Genomic DNA, 22,727 nt, shown 5'->3' on the forward strand with positions numbered 1-22,727 from the left:
GGAAGCTTCATGGAAACGGCAGCCTGCATTGGCTTGTAAAGCAATCATAATGCCGGATTACGTTCAGCCACTGCCGTTTTTATAGGCATGTCAGGAGTTGCTTTTAATCCTCAGGGTTGCCTTAATGCACTTTCACAGAGGACATCTCCAGATCCCGGCCAGTGAATGCTCCCTTCGGAGCTGAGGCCAGCAGCCTTCAACACAGGCCTCCCTGTTAACAGTAACATGGCTCCCCCGCCCCTAGACCTGAAATTCAGCTGCAGGTCCTTGGTCAACGCTATTCCTCTTACCAGACTTTCTTCTTTGCACAATTCCAGAATGCATGCAGGGTGGGAGGGTACAATGAAGGAAATGAAGGCTATTGTTTTTGTTTCTCCAGATCCTCCCAGGCCTCTGTTGCTGAACAGTGGATTTTGAGATAAATACGTTGTAACCAAAAACATACTTTCCTACCACTCCCCACCCACTCTTTAGTTATTTTAAATAAACACAGGACGGGCATGTCAGGTATCACGCCAAACATAAGGCCTAATGTTAAAAAAAACACGGTTCCAGTTTTTGCTGAGGATGCCTTTAATACTTTTTTGGGAAAATTACAGTGCCTGAGCTGATCTGTGATATAAACCAGATATTAGATGGAGTGCTTCTTTTTAAATGAAGATATACAAACGAGACCCCCCAGCAACAGGGAGAGCTGAATTCTGCTGCACTGCACGATATTAAGCGGGCCATGCATTTCCTTTTAGTGGTGGTTGATGAAAAGAGCCTATAAACTATAAAATGTGAAATAGGCTTTATCTACGGGCGACTAGCTTTTAACCACTGTGGAAGTTTCAGCCAGTGTATGGGCCTATTTTTTTTCTTTTGAGATGGAGTCTTATTCTGTTGCCGAGGCTGGAGTGCAGTGGCGAAATCTCGGCTCACTGCAACCTCCACCTCCCAGGTTCAAGCGAAACTCCCACCTCAGCCTCCTGAGTAGCTGGGAATACAGGCGCCCACCACCATGCCCGGCTAATTTTTTTCTGTTTTTAGTAGACAGGGTTTCACCGTGTTGGCCAGACTGGTCTCGAACTCCTGACCTCAGGCAATCTGCCTGCCTCAGCCTCCCAAAGTGTTGGGATTACAGGCATGAGCCTCCACGCCCAGCCAATTTTTTTTTTTTTTTTTTTTTTTTAAAGAGACAGGGTCTTTCTTTTCTTTTTTTCTTTTTTTTTTTTTTTAAAGAGACAGGGTCTCACTATGTTGCCCAGGCTGGAGTGCAGTGGCTATTCACAGGCATGATCATAGCTTTCTGCAGCCTCGACATCCTGGGCTCAAGTGATCCTCCTGCCTTAGCCTCTTGGGCAGCTGGGATTACAGGTGTGCATCAATGCTCCTGGCCCAGGGCCTTAATTTTGTGCTCCATCCCATTGTTTTAAAGTGTAAATACATTTTTTTAAAGTCCTGTTCTGCTGACAAAGTACATTCTGTTGACTTTCAAATGAGTAAGAAAGAAAATAAGGACAAAACAATGCCAAAAACACAACTCCAAATCATGTTGCTTTATTTAAAATGATGAACAAGTTTCACCCAAGTGAAAGTTTAAAATACCAACCCAATAGCAGATCCACAAGCTTTCATGGCAGACCCCATGGCTAGACTGACGCAGAACTAGGAGACTGCTCAGTGTTCTGACAACTCCAGGAGGCACGAGTGTGCAGAAGACAGTCCCAGTTCTTCTGTAGCATCCAGTCACTTTGGAGACAGCTGGCCAGGGCTAGCTCTCCTCCCAGGAGGTTCACTGGGGCTTAGATGACATTTCTTTTTTTTTAAAGACAGAGTCTCGGTCTGTCACCCAGGCTGGAGTGGCTTGATCTCAGCTCACTGCAACCTCTGCCTCCTGGGTTCAAGTGATTCTCCTGCCTGAGTTGACCAAGTAGCTGGGACTACAGGCATGTGCCACCACACCTGGCTAATTTTTGTTTTTTTAGTAGAGACGGGGTTTCACCGTGTTGGCCAGGCTGGTCTTGAACTCCTGACCTCAAGTGATCCACCTGCCATGGCCTCCCAAAGTGCTGGGATTACAGGGGTGAGCTACGGCGCCTGGCCGAAATTTCTGAACAATGAGACAAAGTTGAGAGCCACCGCCTGGGGGTGCAAGCTCACCTAGTTTTGCTGCATAGGATGTCACATCTTGACACAAGCTAGTGGGAGGGGAGTGTGGAAGAAGCCGCCAGACTCCACTTCAAATCTACCAGCAATACCAGTACACACATCAAAAACAAATTACTCGTGGAAATACTACAGACAATCTAAAGAACCTACAGCTGGGGCATCCTTATACGCCTTCCTCCTACACAGCATTTTTTACATTTACTGCAAAAATGTTGTTCCATCCTATACTCGTCTAAAGTCCTAAATCCAAGGCTGAGTCTCTAGTAAGCTTATAAAGCATTTGCACCAGCAACCTTCCCACAGATCCTTAGTTTTGCTACTTTATGAAGAAGCTGTTACTACCTTAAGTATACATTGGTGTTAATTATGCTCTTTCATGTAGATCCGGTACACCTGCATTTAAGAAGGTCTGCACTTCCTTCTACCTGCCCTCACCAGCGGCCCTGTGAACAGCCGCACATTCACTGTCCATTAAGCTTGTGGAGTTTGTCAGGGACCTGGGCTTGTCACCGTTATCTCCAGCACCTCAAGAGCAGTGCCTGGCCCTCAAACATCTATTGAACAGCTTGAATTATTAAGACATGGACAGCTGCAAGAATACAGCAAAATGTGAATGTCCCTCTTTTCAGTGGCTCTCCCCTCAAGGATGTCACCCTAAACATCCCAGTACCACTAATGGCAGAGGCATGTGTGTGAAGCATGGATTCTTCCAGCTGATGGTGAAGGCTCATCCCCAAAGACCCAGGGTCCTCCTGATGTTCTAGGTCCCCAACTCTTGTCTCTCCCACTCTGGTCCTTCCATCAGAAGTTAATAATCCAAGATCCCTTCTTCCAGGACCCAGCTCTTTGATTTTAAGATCTGCTGTCATCTTGGAGAATCATCCCTGAAAATAATCTAACGTTATCTCCTTCACTTTACTGTTGTTGGCACCATTCAATGGAGTAGCTCACGCCAGATGGGAAGAGGAGTTAACTTCTGAACAAGTGGTCTCTGGGTACCCACTCTTCCTAGTCTACCTTGGCCACCCGCCACCACTCCACTCCTTTTCCACACACGGTTTCCCCACCTTGCCCCTGCTGTGCTTACATAACGGACAGCCTGGCTAGCCCACAGAGACGGTAACGGGGGTTGGGGAATAGGGCTGCTGAATCCCTGGCCTGGCAGGAATAAACAAAGCATGTCCCAGGAGCACAGAATCTGTACTATCCAGACACTGTACTATCCAGAGCTGACTTGGACCTATCAGATATGTTATTCCCCTCATTTCTGGAATACTGTTATCAAACAGGAATCACCTTTAGCATCTGGAGAAGGAAAACTGGGTGGCTAATCTTTATTTTCTAGATTTATTATTTTTTTTGAGAGATGGGATCTCACTATGTTGCCCAGACTGGTCTTGAACTCCTGGACTCAAGCAATCCCCCTGCCTCAGCTTCCCAAAGTGCTGGGATTACAGGTGTTGAGCCACTGCACCTGGCCTTGGTGGCTAATTTTTAAAATTCAAAATTTCTGCTCCCCTATCCAGACCACTGGCAACGTGTCCTACCACGCCCCCTGGTGGCAAAGAGCCTTTTTGGGCTGTTTTTTATTTTAAACTGAAGTTTAGAGGAGTTGTTGATAGAAAACTGAAAGGAAGGTAAGGAAAAAGGGCAAGTGTGGCAGCACAGGAGCAATGCTGGGAAAAAGAAAAAAGCTTTTTGTAGATGGCAAGAAAAGTCTTTTTAAAAAGCAGGAGGAGCAACACCACTCAGATATTACTACCAAGAGATTATACATTCAGAGTTTGACTTTACTCACACCCAAACACATCCTGTGCCCACCACAGAACCAAGGGGGCTGTGGGCGTGGGGGTAAGGAGGGAGAGCAGCCCCCATGGCAAGCAGGCAGCACAGTTCTACCTACCCAGCCACATACTGGGGTTGGCATTTGAGGATGCAGAAAATTGAACTAAGACAAAAACAGAGAACCAGTCTCCTAGAGTAAAGCCACATGACCCAATGTCAGGAAATGACAGTCTGTTAATAACAGTGAGCAGAGACCTGTATTTTCCTGGTTACACCTGTTTCTAGTGGATATTTTGAGAGGCAACAGCACACAATTCTAACGCATCCACACACAGCCTCCCTGCTTGTGAACACTGCAGTGAGAGCTCCTTCCCACCTGCCTGCCAATGCCTCCAACGCTCCAGCCCAGGCAGTGCTTCCAAGTGCGCCCCATGGCCTTGACAACCCCTCTTATTAAAGTTTAGTTGAATTTAGGGACAAATTAAGGCAAGCAGGTGAATCAAGAGGGCAAGAGATGGCATCTGCTGGTCAATCCCCAAAAAGTCATCCAGTTAGTTATTTAGAAGTATCAACAGACTGCAAAGACTACAGGTGCCATCTCTGAATTTACTCCCCGTGTGTAACACAAGTCACCCACTTAACGTCTGTAGGTCAAACAAATGGGGAACGCTAATCTCAGAGTACCTCACAAAGTGAGCACTTCTTATGGATCCCATGGTGCGGAAGAATGGAGCCTATTCATACTTTAAGTTCTGTGGTAAGAGCACATTGCACACCATTCCCACTCTATGCAAACAACCCCAATGTATCACCCCCCCACAAAAAAATACACTGTACAAAAACACCCCTGAAATTTCACAGTCTCTATGATGATGGAGAAAAAGATAAGGAATCCTAAGACAGAATGAGCAGTGGGTGATGGTGATGGTGCTGGGTCACTGCCACTGAATGCATCTGTTGGCTGATGATGACATACAGGAAGAAGGGCAGACTCCAAGTCCTTCCGACACATAATTGGCTCACAAAGTCCACTCACCACTCTCAGTCTCTGTGGTACACAGCTGGCTCTGTGGAAACTCCTTACCGACATCCGTGAGGTAACAGACACAAGACGTTACAAGGATCACACCCCGCCAGCCTTGTGGTTGACCGGCTCGGTTTTCAATGAGACAGCACAGAACCTTCTTACCCAACATCCCGTTAGCTTCAGTGTTTCACTGAGCTGGCCGAGCTGTTAAACTTCTTGATAATCTATCCTTAGGAAGCAGTAAAAACAGCATTTGACCGAAGATAGGAGCTTGGACCAGGGAAGGAATATCCAAATTCAAAGAAGACAGAGGAGAAGGTAGGAGCAGAAGACGCGAGAACTGAGTTGGGTGGCTGCCAAAAGCTTACGCTGAAAGCACCTCAGGGAGAGTCTCTTTATCTGCTCAGGGGTGAGCCCGGCCTCCACAAGTGTCCCTAATCCTGCCAAGGAAAGTACAACTGCCTGTAATCAGCACGTAGACAGCATGCTGGGTACAAAGCTGGAAGGCAATGTTAAAAGCAGGACCCCCAGGACCCCACGTGGAAGTCATGGCAGGGCTTTCTCCAGAGTTTTCTTACAGATTACAAAGTCACAGATCAAGTGCAGATATAAATCTATAAATCTATAATAATAGAAACAATTTAAAAAGGCAAGAAGAGTCTAAGTATGGCTGTGAAAGGACATCTAGGGTTGAGAAATGGACATTCCAGTTTGATAAATTCACTTGAATAAGTCACTTGAATTTCCCCATGGAATTTCAGCTAAACCACAGAGAATGGAGACTACACGATAGGAGGGGCTGTGAGTCCTGCACTTCCCCAATGCATTTAAGAAAGACTGAGCTGCTGGGAGAGAAAACGTTAACAGGAATGTCACCTTCAGCAGTCAAGGACTTCAGACATTCAAAATCCTATGAACGTCAATATTAAAACATGTATATATATATTTTAAAGACAGGGTATCACTATATTCTCCAAGCTGGTCTTGAACTCCTGAGCTCAAGTGATCCTCCTGCCTTGGCCTCCCAAAGTGCTGGGATTACAGGCTTTAGCTACGATGCCTAGCTTCAACTTCAGTATTTTACTATCTTCCAACAACCTCTCTTAACACTTCAACCAGCACATCAAAGACCTGTGGCATTTAAAGACCCTAGACAAATGCAGAGTGAACAAATTCCATTATGAGCCTGTTACATGCCCAGGTGCTTGCAAACACGTTTAAATTTTAACTTATTTAGGTCCAATCTTGTACTTGGAGACGTGATTAAGTTTTTATAAAAGCTGGGTGAGGTGGCTCATGCTTGTTGTAATAATCCTGCTGCTTTGGGAGGCTGAGGTCGGGGGATCACTTGAGGTGAGGAGTTCAAGACCAGCCTGGGCAACACAGAGAGACTTTGTCACTACTAAAAATAATAAAAAAAAATTAGCTGGCCGGGCATGGTGGCTCACATCTGTAATACCAGCACTTTGGGAGGCCAAGGTGGGCGGATCACAAGGTCAGAAGTTTGAGACAAGCCTGGCCAATATGGTGAAACCCTGTCTCTACTAAAAATAAAAAAAATTAGCTGGGCGTGGTGGCGCATGCCTGTAATCCCAGCTACTCGGGAGGCTGAGGCAGGAAAATTGCTTGAACCTGGGAGGTAGAGGTTGCAATAAGCCGAGATCGCATCACTGCACTCCAGCCTGGACAACAGAGCAAGACTCTGTCTCAAAAAATAGAAATAAAAAAAAAATAAGCTGGGCATGGTGGGGTGAATCTGTAGTCCCAGCTACTTGGGAGGCTGAGGCAGGAGGATTGCTTGAGTTTGGAAGGTTGAGGCTGCAGTGAGCCATGATCACGCCACTGCACTCCAGCATGGGCAAGAGCGAGACCCTGTCTCAAAAAAAAAAAAAAAAAGAAAGATTTGATAAATCAGAGTTTTCTGCTGCTGTCTGATTTGGCTGAGCACTCAAGCAGGAACGGCAAACTGGGAGAAAAAGCAAGAGGCCACGCCTCAGGTTCTGCAGAAGATGCCGGGTGACTTTTCCAACGGCTCTCCCTACGCTGCTGGGACGACGATTCTGCGGTCCAGGATGCACAGCAGGAGTCACGCTTTCCCCCAAGACCACCATGAGGAGAAGAGCAATAAGGGAATGTTCTGGTATTCTCAAAGGAAAACATTTCCAAGATAGAAAATGGATTCAATTTTTATTAAATAATGTAAAGGGTTTTCTTGGCATTATTCACATTCTCTTGCCTTTCTGAGTAAAACAAGCCGCGTTTATCTGCATCGGTAGCAGAGGGAAAGCTACTGGAGCAAACGCTAAGTGAATGGGTTCCCGTGCCGAGGGTGTCCTCATTCTTGGGCTCTGTCAGGCCTCCCCTTGTCTGCAGGACTGGACAGGCCACCCTCCCCAGGCCCTGCCCTCGCCGCGAGCGTGTCCTTCCATACAGACAACAGCCTTGCTGGGTCACCTGGAGGAGCTGCGCTCTTTGCTGACACAGTCGTCCTGGGAGGTGGTGTCCCCGTTTCCCACCATGCTGCACGTCCTCCTCTTCTTCCTGCGGTGCACTGTCCCATCGCCCTCGGATCCAGACTCGCACTGGACACAGGAGGACAGAAAACAAGGAGTCAACCTGGATGCAACCCACTTCTTCATTAAACAAACCTCTGACCTCTGGAGACAGCACAGATATTGGTCACCTTCTCCCAGATGCAAAGCAGTCATTATGACAGCTCCACAATGTAGCCTTCATAGCCACCTCCTTGGATGTTCCTGGCTCCCTAAGAATTTCAAACTTCCCTCAGAGGCTAAGTATCCCTCCACTGTTCTCTTAACGGTGTGGTTATCTGTCTGAATAGGATACCCATTGTAAAAATCTTTTAGTCAGAATTCTGAAAGTACATTATAAGATTTCACTCTACCAACAGAGCTTGATGTATGAAAGAAGTAGGTACAGCACTGAACATTCCCAGAGCCTGTTCCCCGCCTGACGAGAAAAGACTCAATCAGTAGACTGTGTGAAAAGACAGAATTTTTTTTTTTTTTTTGAGACAAAGTCTTACTCTGTCGCCCAGGCTGGAGTGCAGTGGTATGATCTTGGCTCACTGTAGCCTTCGCCTCCTGGGTTCAAGTGATTCTCCCACCTCAGCCTCCTGAGTAGCTGGGATTACAGGTGTGCACCACCACACCCAACTAATTTTTGTATTTTTAGTAGACATGGGATTTCATCATGTTGGCCAGGCTGGTCTTGAACTCCTGACCTCAAGTAATCTACCCACTTTGGCCTCCCAAAGTGTTGGGTTAACAGGCGTGAGCCACTGCGCCAGGCTGAGATAGAAATTTCATCTGTTAAAGTTGCAGGGCCCTCTCACCCAGTATTACTGTCAGCTTCAAGTTTAAGGTTACTGGATTTGCTGAATTTCCAGGCTTACAATTCACCATCCATGGGGGAAATTCTTCATATGAGCTTTGAGGTCAGAAGGATGAGTTTGAAATCTGACACTGCTGCTTCATCTTGAGCCATTTACTTCACTAAATCCCCAAATACCCCTGATACCTTGAGGCTATTTTAACAATTCTTAGCCGGGCGCTGTGGCTCATGCCTGTGATCCCAGCACTTTGGGAGGCTGAGGCAGGTGGATCACCCGAGGTCAGGAGTTCGAGACCAGCCTGGTCAACACAGTGAAGCCCTACTGAAGTATACAGAGTTTATAGTCTCTACTAAAAATACAAAAAATTAGCTGGGTGTGGTGGCATACGCCTGTAATCCCAGCTACCAGGGAGGCTGAGGCAGGAGAATCGCTTGAACTTGGGAGGCAGAGGTTACAGTGAGCCGAGATTGCGCCATTGCACTCCAGCCTGGGCAACAAGAGCGAAACTCAGTCTCCAAACAAACAAAAATTCATGCACATGTGCGAAGCTGTAAAATGGGCAAGATACACCACTCAGCAGGAATGGTGACAACTGTGTAACCCTTAGAACAACGTGGAAAAACTTTCATATCCTTCTCCTGGATAGGAGGAGGAAGAGTCACACCTGGTTATGACTGAGTTACATGAGCCTTGGAGGCTCCAGGAGTCAGCCAGAGAGCAAGGCCTCACCTCTGAGTCGGAGTCTGACGAACTGGAGCTGGAGGAGCTGGAAGAGTCGCTGGAGCTGTCGGAAGCTATCCCTGTGGACTCCTGAAGGTCAACCGAGTCTGCCAGGACTGCCAACTCGGGGTGCTCTTGCTTCAAGATCCTGAGAGGCAAGAAGTGTTGTTCTCAGTGCACTGACAGCCATATCCACTCACAAGGACTCACTCAGAGTCAAGGCCTGTGTCTCTCAGAAACACCTGGGAATGCCAGGTGTGTCCGTTCAGAATGGATACTGTACAATGTGAGGACAAAACCCCAGGCTGGGAACAAGAGAAACCCAATACGGTGCCCATGTTTTTCTGCAAGGAAAACTATACTAACTACACACAATTTACTACCACCTGCATAAATGAGCCAGCCGTGCCACCAATACACGAGGCACAATTTTCCTTAAGTTAGTCTTAGTTTTATTCCCTTAGGACAAAAAGTTTCTCTTCCTAGTTTTACTTCCTGAACCTTTCCCAGTTGATTTTTAAAAAAATCTTTCCTTTCCACAGCACAGCACATAATGATCAGAGTTGCATTGGTTAGATTCTATTTCTAAGAGTAGAAACAATTAGATTTGTAAGAAATACGAGGTGTCAAATAACAGAGATGGTTCCCCCTCACTGGGAGCGTAAAACTGAACTGAAGAGCAGCAGCCCTCCCCTTCAGAAACCTCATCTGGCATCCACTGTATCCAGTGACAAAAGACCTGTTGTATCATAAGGCCTGCGGTGTGACCAAATCACAGCACGCAGTGGCCTACGGGGCGGGGTAAGTGGGCCTCAGATGCCCAAGAGTCCAGGGAGAACAGAAGCCACCACCCTTACTGGCCCTCTCAGCAGGGAGGCTGAGCATGGAACAAGCCAGAATCCCTCTCTTACCCCGAGAGCTGGTCCCTCCAGGTCAGGGTTGGGACACAGTGGCACGGGGTGGCTGTGGGTGGCTTGCACTGCCGCTGCCCGTGCTGTATCTGTTCTGTGGATAAACAGAGGAGCTAAGTCTCCAGGGCAGTCACCTCACTCACAAGAACTGAAGGTATTAAGTTCAAATGGGAATAATGCTTCTAGGTAAGAAAAAGAAACAACCCAAATAAAACCCAAATAAAATGATTTTAGCTAGCGCTAGCTTTGAAAAACAAAACAAAACAAAACGAGAAACAATCCCAATTATGACGTCTTGACTGAGTGGCTTGGATTCAACATGCAGAGTCTCACCCTGCCACCTCGAGGCTGGCGAACACCCTGAGGACTTGCCCTGACCTTGGCCCCTCTCTCCTCTACCCAGAGGGTCGGCAGCCCCAGCTTTGCCCAACCCTGTGTACGATCAGCACACATCACCGCAGCAGTGGACTAGCCATTTTATCTCTGGGGTCGAAATTGAAACCAAGCAGAAATAAGAAAAAAATGACTCTCACCTATACCATTTCCTTGATAACTTTGGTCTCCCTCTTACCGTCTTGTGCCATACCACAGGGAAGTTGGTGCTGCTGGCAAAATTTTGGGTGATGGCGATAGTAGTGTCGAGATTGAGGACAACATGCCACCAGCCTCCTGAAATCCAACAGATAAACAGTTAAACAGGGTTTGATCCTATACCTAATTACTGTATAACACACACACCAGAAATTGGGAACTCCTATCCATAAGGGAGAGCCTACAGAGACATGATACAGGGTAGTAAACGTTCCTTCTGATCCAGGGATTGCAAACAACTTGTTTGTGTAAATCAAGTTTTATCGGAGCACAGCCATGCCCACCTGGTGACGGATTGTCTAGGGCTGCTTTCCAGCTACAAGGCCAGAGTTGAGCAGTTGTGACAGTCTGGCTTACCTAAAATATTGACTCCCCGGCCCTTTATAGAAAAAGTTTGTTTACTCCTGTTAATCCAAAGCTATGACCAAAAGTGCAAAAGCATAAAGTTCTTCAGCCTCTAGGAAGAGGACACCTGCTTTAAATACGCTTACCTTACTTTCCTTCACTTATCAAGGCGCAGTTGTCTGGTGTGGGGCTTCCTGACTCAACCCGGACAGTGCTATACTGCATCAAAAACCCAATTTAGGCTGGGCTTGGTGGTTCACACCTACAATCCCAGCACTTTAGGAGGCTGAGGCAGGAGGCTTGTTTGAACCAAGGAGGCCAGCCTGGGTAACAGTGAGACCTCCAACTCAATTTACAGAATTAAACCCTGGCCTGGGGTGGTGGCTCACGCCTGTAATCCTAGCACTTTGGGAGGCTGAGATGGGTGGGTTGCCTGAGCTCAAGAGTTCAAGACCAGCCTGGGCAACACGATGAAACCCCGTCTCTACTAAAATACAAAAAATTAGCTGGGTGTGGCGGCATTGCCTGTATTCCCAGCTACTTGGGAGGCTGAGACAAGAATCGCTTGAACCTGGGAGGAGGAGGTTGTAGTGGGCTGAGATTGTGCCATTGCGCTCCAGCCTGGGTGACAGAGCGAGACTCGGTCTCCAAAAAAAAAAAAAAAAAAAAATTAAACCCCAATTTACAGAAACACAAACAAGCCGCTACACATATACAAAGACAATAGGTAACTACTGCAGACAAAGAAAAGTTGTATCTTTACATACAATTTTTTTTTTTTTTTTGAAATGGAGTTTTGCTCTGTCACCCAGGCTGGAGTGCAGTGACACAATCTCAGCTCACTGCAGCCTCCTCGTCCGGGTTCAAGTGATTCTCCTGCCTCAGCCTCCTGAGTAGCTGGGATTACAGGCACCCGCCACCACGCCTGATTAATTTTTGTATTATTAGTAGAGACAGGGTTTCACCATGTTGGCCAGGCTGATCTTGAACTCCCGACCTCAAGTGATCCACCCACTTCGGCCTCCCAAAGTGCTGATATTACAGGTGTGAGCCACCGCACCCGGCCTGCATACAGTTTATCAGGTTTTATAGCCGTATAAAATGTGAACAAGAGCTCCCAAAGTATGTAACACTATAGCTACATGTTACTGTCAGAGGTGAGTACCAGTTCATTTACCAGGCAGCATCCAAAGGATTTTTTGGACTCACTCTCTAACAGTTCTGCTCCAAAATGACAAAATATTGAAATCAAAGAATGTACTTTCTTTTTTTTTTTTTGAGATGGAGTCTCGCTCTGTCGCCCGGGCTGGAGTGCAGTGGCACGATCTAGACTCACTGCAACCTTTGCCACCTGGGTTCACGCCATTCTCCTGCCTCAGCCTCCCGAGTGGCTGGGACTACAGGCGCCCACCACCACGCCCGGCTAATTTTTTTGTATTTTTAGTAGAGACGGGGTTTCACCGTGTTAGCGAGGATGGTCTCGATCTCCTGACCTCGTGATCTGCCCGCCTCAGCCTCCCAAAGCGCCGGGATTACAGGCATGAACCACCGCACCCGGCAAAGAATGTACTTTCTTCCAGTTCATCTATACCTGGTACAAAGACAGTCTCTCCTGGTTTTTGTAAGATTTCCAGGGGTTTGAATTCAGGTGGCCAGGTTGGAAGCTGTGTCCGGGGATAAATAACATTAAACCAGGTAATAGCTTCGTCTTGCTGGTTCCCTCCTTCGTCTCGGGTCACTTTGATGAGTTCCCTGGGAGTGCTGGTAGGAAACAGGCACCAGCGCTTGTGGCCCTGAACTAAGGCATTCCAGGCACTGGTTCCCAGAGGGTCGATGTGAATCCCAGTTCCGGAGCGTGGTGGCCCCATCACAAACCACCTACAGAATGGAGATATCCAAGATGTGAAGTGTAATTTACTTACACACACACCACACAAAACAATAAGTTTTTAGTTTTTCTTTGAGAGTCTTGCTCTATCACCCAGGCTGGAATGCAGTGGCGTGATCTTGGCTGACAGTAACCTCTGCTTCCCCAGGTTCATGTGATTCTCCTGCCTTAGCCTCCTGAGTAGCTGGGATTACCGACGCACACCACCACACCTGGCTAATTTTTGTATTTTCAGTAGAGACAGGGTTTCACCATGTTGCCTAGGCTGATCTCGAACTCCTGGCCTCAAGTGATCACCTGCCTCGGCCTCCCAAAGTGCTGGAATAACAGGCTTGAGCCACCGCACCTGGCCAGGTTTTAATTTTATGTGATATATCATCTTTATTTCAGAGATTATATAAATTCTGGTACACAGAAACACTGAGTGCATTGTTCATGGACTGATTCCTAACAAAATAAGAAAAATCAGCTGGGGCGGTAGCTCACGCCTGTAATCCCAGCACTTTGGGAGGCGGAGATGGGTGCATCACCTGAGGTCAGGAGTTCAAGACCAGCCTGACCAATACGGTGAAACCCCATCTCTACTGAAAATACAAAAATTAGCCGGGTGTGGTGGTGGGCACCTGTAATCCCAGCTACTCAGGAGGCTGAGACAGGAGGATTGCTTGAACCCGGGAGGCGGAGGCTGCAGTGAGCTGAGATTGCGCCACTGCACTCCAGCCTGGGCGACAGAGGGAGACTCCAACTCAATGAAGAAAAAAAAAAAGAAAAAAAAAGAAAAATCACTAATGTGGTTTATTGCTGGACTTTATTAAAACCTCCCTTAGAGATCAGTGCTTCAACCTTAGCTGCACATTCAAGTCACATGAAGAGCTTTCAGAAATTCTGATGCGCAGGCATCACCCGAATTAAATCAGTCTCCCCAGTAGGGCCCAGGCAGGCCTCAGGAGCCCCCTAAGTGAGTTCAATGTACAGCCGAGGGAGTACTCACTGTTTCGAAAAAAGATTAGCAACTGAACTCAGCGAGCAGATGCTGTTGTAGATAAGATTTTAACCACAGGCCGGGCGCGGTGGCTCACATCTGCAATCGCAGCACTTTGGGAGGCCGAGGCGGGCAGATCACCTGAAGTCGGGAGTTCGAGACCAGCCTGACCAACATGGTGAAACCCCGTCTCTACTAAAAATACAAAATTAGCTGGGTGTGGTGGCGCATGCCTGTAATCCCAGTTACTCAGGAGGCTGAGGCAGGAGAAGCGCTTGAACTCGGGAGATGGAAGTTGCTGTGAGCCGAGATCGCACCACGGCACTGCAGCCTGGGCTACAAGAGTGACGCTCTGTCTCAAAAAAAAAAAAAAAAAAAAAAAAAGAAAGAAAGAAAGAAAAGGATTTTAACCACTTAGCTGCAGAATACTTTTACCTGTAAGGGGGCCTGCGCTTCTCCCCAGCATACTGGAAAAGGTCATCAGTGAAAAACTTGGGCACCTTGTAGTCTTCCAAAAGTTTCCTTCTTTTAGGGTGTTCACCATAGCTGCTGTCAAAGATGTAAAGGGGACTATCATCTCGAGTGCTCTCCATGTACTCGATGTAGTATTTCATCTTCATCTTCACTGAGTAGCCATCGTTATCCTCACCACACTTGAACTTCTGGTTCCGATATTTCCTTTTTAGGCGCTCCAGAGTCCATTTCTCCTGCGCAGACCAGCCCTCTTGCGCATTCAACAAAACCACGGGCTTGTAAGGTCTTTCATACCGCTCCACAAATTCTTCCACAGACAGCTGTAAAGCATCTGCCCTTTCCACGTTATCCTGAGGGAATTAAAAAAGACCTGTCCAGTTAAAAAAAAAAAAAAAAAAAGTCCAGTGGCAGATAAGGGTGTCCCCAAGGCCAACTGGTAATGACAAACCGAAGGAAGTTGACTCTCGTCTGGCTCCTCCGGGGTGGGGGCAGGGCGCGTGCGTGAGGCCACGTCGTTCCTAGAGCCACCCCCCATGAGCCTTGACAGCCAGGTCCCCTAGGGGACCCGCCGCCCAAAGGAGTCAGGGACGACGGGCCTTCTAGTTGAGAGCGCCACGGGCGTGGGACTCCCGCCGTCCGCCAGAGCAGACGGGCGGCCACAGCACGGGAGGAAGCAGGCCCGCCCCGGAATCCGCGCCTCGGGGACCCCAAACTCCGCGGGGTGCGGGTGAGCCTCTACGAGGTCCCGGGCGCTCGGGGCGAGGGCAGCCTCGGGCCCAGAGAAAAGTGCGCAGCGGCTGGAGGTGCCGATGCCCGGCCTGGCCACCCCCGCCCGACCCGCTCACCGCCACGGCCGCTGGGCTCAGCGAGAAGCTCTCGTAGTAGTTGTGCCGGGTCCAATCCAGCGAGTCCTTGAGCTCCGGCCGCGCACTCCGCTTGGCCTCGCGGATGCGCTTCTTGCTCTTGTGGTTCATTCTGCGGGGTCGCCAGCTGGTTCCGCTACGACCTCGGCGCAGCCCGCTTCCTGACACTAACGCACCCCTCCCCGGCCTGGGCGGCGGCGACGGCGGCACCCAAACGCCCTTCGCTCAGTCCCGGCGCCTTTAAAGTCGCCTTCCAGAAAATTCACTCCCCAGCCACCTCCCGAGCCTCGGGTTGGGCAAGCGGCCGCCGTCTTCCCCGCCCCGACGCCTCTCGCGGTTTTCCATTGGCTTCGGCTCCCCTGGGGTACGCCTTCACACACGGCGGGCCTCCGCCATGTTGGGAAGGTCACGTCGGCTGCGTCACCGCCCCGCCCCGCCCCTCCCCTCCCCTCCCGCGCTGCCGCTGTGCCCATCACTTCCGGTCGCGCCAGCCGCCCGTTGCCAGTTCTGCGCGTGTGAGTCTCTTTCGCCTTGCTCCGGGCTTTCTTCCCTCGCAGCGCGGCAGGGTTATCACCAGATCTGGGCTTTCCCCTTCTTGCCGTCAGGTGCTACGGCCACGTGGCCCGCGGCTTCCCGCTCGCGCAGTCTGGCAGCCCGGAGCCTTCCGCGGTCCCCCGCCCGACCGGGGCCCAACGACGCCCCACTGGGCGAGCACGATTTCCGAGGACAGGGGGTCCGGGCCCAGCGCTTTCGATTCTCGGAGGAGCCGGGCCCGGGGGCCGACGGGGCTGTCCTGGAGGTCCACGTCCCGCAGGTGCGTGCAGCAGCAGCCGCCAGGAGGCGCCTGAGGTCAGGAGCGGATCTCGGCTGACTTGGCTGGGTTCCTGAGGGACCGGGGGTGCGGACGCTCAGCTGCGCAGCTTCTTGCTTTAGGTTGACCCCCGGAGCAAAAACGTCGGATATGAAGCCCTTCGGTGCATTAAATGTCTCTCAGTAAGAATTTTGGAGACCCTGCCAAGAAGTGACCCTGGTCACTATGTTGGTCAGGCTGGTCTCGAACTGTAAGCTTAAGTGATCCTCCTGCCTCGGCCTCCCAAAGTGCTAGGATTACAGGCATGAGGCACTGCGCCGGGCCGGCTTTCTCCACATCGAATCTTTCCTGCCAGGAAAGTGACATTCTTGACTGACCTCTAATGCTTCTTTTGATCTTGTCCAAGGGTTTCTTGATTCATCCTTCTCTCTCACTTTTGTGTGAGTTTTGGGATCAGGGTTTCCAGTTTTATTTGGTGCCCAAAGTGTTTCTTGGGTTGGACCTCGCTTCTTCCTCTAAGCTCACAGCTACAACAAAACTCTCCATAATAATTCTTTTTCTTTTCTTTTTTTTGAGACACTGTCTCGCTCTGGCGCCCAGGCTGGAGCGCAGTGGCGCGATCACAGCTCACTGCAACCTCCAACTCCCGGATTCAAGTGATCCTCCCGCCTGCCTAAGTGCTGGGATTGCAGGAGTGAGCCACCATGCCCTGCCTGTCTTCGGTTTTTCAAAGCACTTTCACGTTGCAGTATTTCATTTGGTTTTAACACCAGCCTGTGAGGCATGTCCCATGCTAAAGAAACAGCTTTAGAGAAGTTAAATGGGAGGCGGAGGCGGGAGGATCGCTTGGGACCAGGAGTTCGAGACCAGCCTGGGCAATATAGTGATACTACGTCTCTACAAAAAGTAGAAAAATTAGGCATCATGGCTTGTGCCTGTAGCCCCAGCTACTCCGGAGGGTGAGGTGGGAGGATTGCTTGAGCCCGAGAGGTCGAGGCTGCTGTGAGCTATGATCAGGCCACTGCACTCAGGCGTGAGCAACAGAGCAAGACCTTGTCAAAAAGAAAAAAAAAAAAAAAAGACTGGAGTGGAGGCTATTTCTGATTGTTTCCAAACAGCTTCACTTTTTTTTGTTTTTGACCCGGACGCTCGCTCTGTTGCCCAGGCTGGAGTGCAGTGGTGGGCTAACTGCAACCTCAACCTCTGGGCTCAAGTGATCCTCCCACCTCAGCGTTTCAAGTAACTGAGACTACAGGCATTGGCCACCACACCCAATCTGGCTTCACGGATTTGTTTTTTTTTTGTTTTTTTGTTTTTTTTTTGAGATGGAGTCTCGCTCTGTCACCCAGACTGGAGTGCAGTGGCACAATCTCAGCTCACTGCAACCTCCGCCTCGCGGGTTCAAGTGATTCTCCTGCCTCAGCCTCCCAAGTAGCTGGGATTACAGGCGCCCACCACCATGCCTGGCTAATTTTTGTATTTTTAGTAGAGACGGGGTTTTGCCATGTTGGCCAAGCTGATCTTGAACTCCTGACCTCAGGTGATGCACCCGCCTCGGCCTACCAAAGTGCTGGGATTACAGGTGTAAGCCACCGCTCCCGGCTGGCTTCACGTTTAAATACACTTGCATTTCTTCCTAAATGTAGGGAGTGATGATATTGCCTGTGAGAATAGAAGCCTCTTTCCTTTTTTTTTTTTTTTTTTTTTTTTGGAGCTGGAGTCTTGCTCTGTCGCCCAGGCTGGAGTGCAGTCGCGAGATCTCTGCTCACTGCAAGCTCTGCCTCCCGGGTTCACGCCATTTTCCTGTCTCAGCCTCCGGAGTAGCTGGGACTACAGGTGCCCACCACCATGTCCGGCTAATTTTTTTGTATTTTTAGTGGAGTAGAGACGGGGTTTCACCGCGTTAGCCAGGATGGTCTCGATCTCCTGACCTGATGATCCACCCACCTCGGCCTCCCAAAGTGCTGGGATTACAGGCGTGACCCACCGCGCCCGGCCATTTTTTTTTGAAACGTAGTCTCACTATGTTGCCCAGGCTGGAGTGCAGTGGCGCAATCTCGGCTCGCTGCAACCTCCGCCTCCCGTGTTCAAGCGATTTTCCCGCCTCAGCTGGGATTACAGGCAGGTGCCACCATGCCCGGCTAATTTTTTGTGTTTTTAGTAGAGACAGGGGTTTCACCATGTTAGCCAGGCTGGTCTCAAACTCCTGACCTCAGGTGATCCGCCCGCCTCAGCCTCCCAAAGTGCTGGGATGACAGGCCTGAGTCACCGTGTCCGGCCCCTGACTAGAAATATCTTATTTGCTTGCTCGTTCCCTCTCTACAGTAGGATATGTGCTCAGGGAGAGCTACATCCCCAGTCTAAGAATGATCCCTGATACTGTGACACTAGAAGCACTTGTTGAATAAACAGTGCTATCAAGAGTTTCTATCACATTGCATTGCAGTTTTATATCCCCAAAGGTCGTGGATTGGTGAACAGGGCTGCCATTTTTGTAATGGATGCCAATGCCTGACAGAAATTGCTGTATGAATGATTCCAACTTCCAGCAGCTAAATTATTTATGGCACACAAAAACATTCTTTTCAGGTCCTGCATCTCCAGTATGGAATGTATGTTTGGCCCTGTGCTGTGGTCCTGGCCCAGTACCTTTGGTTTCACAGAAGATCTCTGCCAGGCAAGGCCATCTTAGAGGTACGAATGCCCCTGAAGTTTCCAGAGTTCTAGGTTATGTTCAGATGTGTTAAGTTGACATGTGTATATTGCTTGTTTTTAGCTTTTGTTAAATATTTTTAAATCGGGTAATTTAGCTAGTTTGTAAGGTCTGTGAGCTAAGAATGTTGTTTTGTTTTTGTCTTAAGGTACAGAGATTATCCTGGAACTTTTTTTCATTTAAAAAGTGGTTTTTTGGCTGGGCATGGTGGCTCACGCCTGTAATCCCAGCATTTTGGGAGGCTGAGGCGGGTGCATCATTTGAGGTCAGGAGTTCAAGACCAGCCTGGCCAATGTGGTGAAATCCCATCTCTACTAAAAATACAAAAAGTAGCCGGGCCTGGTGGTGCACGCCTGTAATCCCAGCTACTCGGGAGGCTGAAACAGGAGAATTGCTTGAACCCTGGAGGCGGAGGTTACAGTGAGCAAAGATCGCACCATTGCCCTCCAGCCTGGGCAACAGAGCGAGACTCCATCTCAAAAAAAAAAAAAAAAGTGGTTTTTTAAAGAAGATACTGGGTGTGATGGCTCACACCTGTAATCCCAGTACTTTGGAAGGTCGAGGTGGGAAGATGACTTGAGCCCAGGAGTTTGATACCAGCCTGGTCAACATAGTGAGACCCTGTCTCTAAGAAAAAAGAAAAAAGTGTGACAGAGATGATAGGTGGACCACAAAGCCTAAAATATTGACTCTCTAGCCCTTTAGTTTGCTGACCGCTATTCTAGATGAAGCCCCTGAACTGCCTTCCACGGCCGTGGCAGTCTTTAAGGCCATTGTTTTAGGTGTCCCAGCAGTGTCATGCAGCCTTTTTATATTCAGGTTGCTGTAACAAAATACCATAAACTGGGTGGCTTACAAATAACAGAAATTTATGTCTCTGGCTGGGCGCTGTGGCTCATGCCTGTAATCCCAGCACTTTGGGAGGCCAAGGCGGGCGGATTGCCTGAGGTCAGGAGTTCAAGACCAGCCTGGCCAACATGGTGAAACCCCGTCTCTACTATAAATAGAAAAAATTGGCTGGGCGTGGTGGCTCATGCCTGTAATCCCAGCACTTTGGGAGGCCGAGGCGGGCAGATCACGAGGTCAGGAGATCGAGACCATCCTGGCTAACACGGTGAAACCCCGTCTCTACTAAAAATACAAAAAAAATTAGCCGGGCCTGGTGGCGGGCGCCTGTAGTCCCAGCTACTCGGGAGGCTGAGGCAGGAGAATGGCGGGTGAACCCGGGAGGCGGAGCTTGCAGTGAGCCGAGATCGCACCACTGCACTCCAGCCTGGGCGACAGAGCGAGACTCCATCCCAAAAAAAAAAAAAAAGATAAAATTAGCCAGGCCTGGTGGCACATGCCTGTAGTCCCAGCTACTCAGGAGGCTGAGGTAGGAGAATCGCCTGAACCCAGGAGGTGGAGGCTGCAGTGAGCTGAGATTGTGCCACTGCACTCCAGCCTGGGCAACAGAGCGAGACTGCATCTCAAAAGAATAAAGAAATTTGGGTCTCAGTTCTGGAGGCAGTGAAGTCCCAGGATGAAAGTCCTTACAGATTCAGTGTCTGGTGAGGGCCAGAATTCTGGTTCAGACAGTGTCCTCTGTGTTCTTAAGTGCCTTGTACCTTAAGAAGCAAAGCAACTCTCCAGGGCATTTTATAACGGCACTAATCACGAGAACTCTGCCTTCATGTAATTGCCTCCCAAGGCCCACATCAGATGGGTAATTAGGATTTGAACATATGAATTTTGGGTGAACACAAACATTCAGACCGTAGTGTATAGCCCTTTCTGTTTTTGGAAATGTTGAGATTAGTGTAAAAATGTATCCCATTCTCTTTCTAACCTCACTACCTGGCCTCAGACTGGTGAAGGCTTGGAAAAACCAATTTTATCACATTTGCAGAAATAGACTTTCACACCATACTTAAGACCAAAGGCTAAATAGACAAACCAGAAGCTTAATATTAACATCCCACTCTTAACTTTTACTACACCAAGTAAATGAAATTAGGGGTAGGATTTGGCACACACCTCTGGTCCTAGTTGTAATTGCTGGGCACTCAGAATAATTCTATCTCTGTGTCCTTCCTTGAACTGGAAAATGGGAAGCTTGTGTTTATGCCAAGGCATTCCCTGGTATTATTTCTTAGTGTCTGCAAAGCATCTTGCCGCTTTAAAGGCCCAACTGGAAAATCTTTACTAGAAAGCCATGTTGCAGACCTGTTAGGTTTTAGCTACAGAAAAGCAATCAACTATAGAACATGCTAACAGAAGTGAAAGTTAGGCTGAGTGCTGTGGCTCATGCCTGTAATCCCAGCACTTTGGGAGACTGAGGCTGGTGGATCACTTGAGGTCAGGAGTTCAAGACCAGCCTGGCCAACATGGTGAAACCCAGTCCCTACTAAAAAATACAAAATACTAGCCAAGTGGCTGGGCACGGTGGCTCATGCCTGTAATCCTAGCACTTTCGGAGGCCGAGACAGGTGGATCACCTGTCAGGAGTTCAAGACCAGCCTGACCAACAGGGAGAAACCCCGTCTCTACTAAAGAAATACAAAATTAGCTGGGCTTGGTGGTGCACGCCTGTAATCCCAGCTACTTGGGAGGCTGAGGCAGAATTGCTTGAACCTGGGAGGCGGGGGTTGCAGTGAGCCAAGATTGCACCATTGTACTCCAGCCTGGGCAACAAGAGCCAAACACTCAAAAAAAAAAAAAAATTAGCTGGGCTTGGTGGCCAGTTACTCAGGAGGCTGAGGCAGGAGAATCACTGGAACCCGGGAAGCAGAGGTTTCAGTGAGCCGATATTGCACCACTGCACTCCAGCCTGGGGAACAGAGCAAGACTCTGTCTCAAAAAAATAAAACAAAACTGAAAATCATGGCAGAGGAATCAAGTGCCCCAAAACTACTTCTGTGTGCATAGCAATTAACTGCCAGTTACGATACATGGCCCTTTAATATTGAAATTGAAGGTTAAGCTTTTACCTTTTAGCAGAGTAGATTCATAAGGAATGTACTTTTGTCATGTTTAATGTTCAGTTACGGTACATTTTACACAAACCCAGAAAGACTGACTATGCTTATTTAAAAATGCAAGAATATAATGAAAAAGTACTAAGATTCCCAATTATTTGCAGTTCCAAGTATAATTGTGAAATGCCATCTTTCATAACATTAGATTGGAGCTGGAGTGAGCCTTCCAGGAATTTTGGCTGCCAAATGTGGTGCACAAGTAATACTGTCAGACAGCTCAGAACTGCCTCACTGTCTGGAAGTCTGTCGGCAAAGCTGCCAAATGAATAACCTGCCACATCTGCAGGTGGTAGGACTAACATGGGGTCATGTATCTTGGGATCTTCTGGCTCTACCACCACAAGATATTATCCTTGCATCTGATGTGTTCTTTGAACCAGAAGGTAAGCTTTTTTGGCTCAATAGTACATTTGGCCAGTGATGCTATATGAAAGTCTATTCATAAATCCTTTCTCCTCAGATTTTGAAGACATTTTGGCTACAATATATTTTTTGATGCACAAGAACCCCAAGGTCCAATTGTGGTCTACTTATCAAGTTAGGAGGCAAGTATGGATAACCCTTACTTTTTGTATGTAACTTAAGCCTTACTCTACCCTACCCATGCGATACATAATTTAAGAATAGAATATATCTGAAGCAAAACAGAAAAGGCATGACTTTAAAAGAACAACTTTTTTTTTTTTTTAAGTGCTGACTGGTCACTTGAAGCTTTACTCTACAAATGGGATATGAAATGTGTCCACATTCCTCTTGAGTCTTTTGATGCAGACAAAGAAGATATAGCAGAATCTACCCTTCCAGGAAGACATACAGTTGAAATGCTGGTCATTTCCTTTGCAAAGGACAGTCTCTGAATTATACCTACAACCTGTTCTGGGACAGTGTCAATACTGATGAGCAACCTGGCACACAACTATGAGCAGACCACTTCAGCTTGAGAATGCAGTGGGTCTGAAGATGGTCAAGTCTGTTTGCCTTAGATTTTGGTGTCACCTAGACAACACTTAAAGTCATATGAAACAAAAATTAAAATACGTATTACAAGTACTTGGATTGTTCCTTAGTCATTAAATAGGATATAAATTAGG

General features: G+C 48.4%; 2 protein-coding genes across 12 annotated transcripts; one reads left to right on the forward strand and one right to left on the reverse strand.

Moving 5' to 3' along the window:
- Positions 1-1,526: 1,526 nt before the first annotated feature.
- JMJD6 (jumonji domain containing 6, arginine demethylase and lysine hydroxylase) lies at positions 1,527-15,516 on the reverse strand. Of its 3 annotated transcripts, XR_001710560.4 has the most exons (8): positions 15,078-15,212; positions 14,194-14,582; positions 12,480-12,766; positions 10,486-10,621; positions 9,953-10,046; positions 9,051-9,189; positions 7,421-7,548; positions 3,927-5,406 (listed from the first exon to the last, which is right to left on the reverse strand). XR_001710560.4 is itself a non-coding variant. In XM_009433246.3 (7 exons), exons 1-7 carry the CDS (start codon positions 15,204-15,206, stop codon positions 5,370-5,372), a joined length of 1,245 nt encoding a protein of 414 aa, XP_009431521.1. In that variant the 5' UTR covers positions 15,207-15,514; the 3' UTR covers positions 1,527-5,369.
- METTL23 (methyltransferase like 23) lies at positions 15,490-22,686 on the forward strand. 9 transcript variants are annotated; one of them, XM_054670718.1, is made up of 6 exons: positions 15,490-15,610; positions 15,701-15,909; positions 18,496-18,600; positions 21,782-22,019; positions 22,097-22,181; positions 22,328-22,686. In XM_054670718.1, the coding sequence occupies exons 1-6, from the start codon at positions 15,490-15,492 to the stop codon at positions 22,491-22,493; spliced, it is 924 nt and encodes a 307-aa protein (XP_054526693.1). In that variant the 3' UTR covers positions 22,494-22,686. The 9 variants fall into 9 exon arrangements, with proteins under 9 accessions (XP_054526693.1, XP_016788457.1, XP_016788459.1 ...); XM_016932972.2 differs by having other exon boundaries at positions 15,569-15,610; positions 15,701-15,944; XM_016932968.4 differs by having other exon boundaries at positions 15,490-15,909.
- Positions 22,687-22,727: the final 41 nt, after the last annotated feature.

Source organism: Pan troglodytes, chromosome 19 (genome assembly GCF_028858775.2).
Source record: "Pan troglodytes isolate AG18354 chromosome 19, NHGRI_mPanTro3-v2.0_pri, whole genome shotgun sequence".
NCBI lineage: Eukaryota > Metazoa > Chordata > Mammalia > Primates > Hominidae > Pan > Pan troglodytes.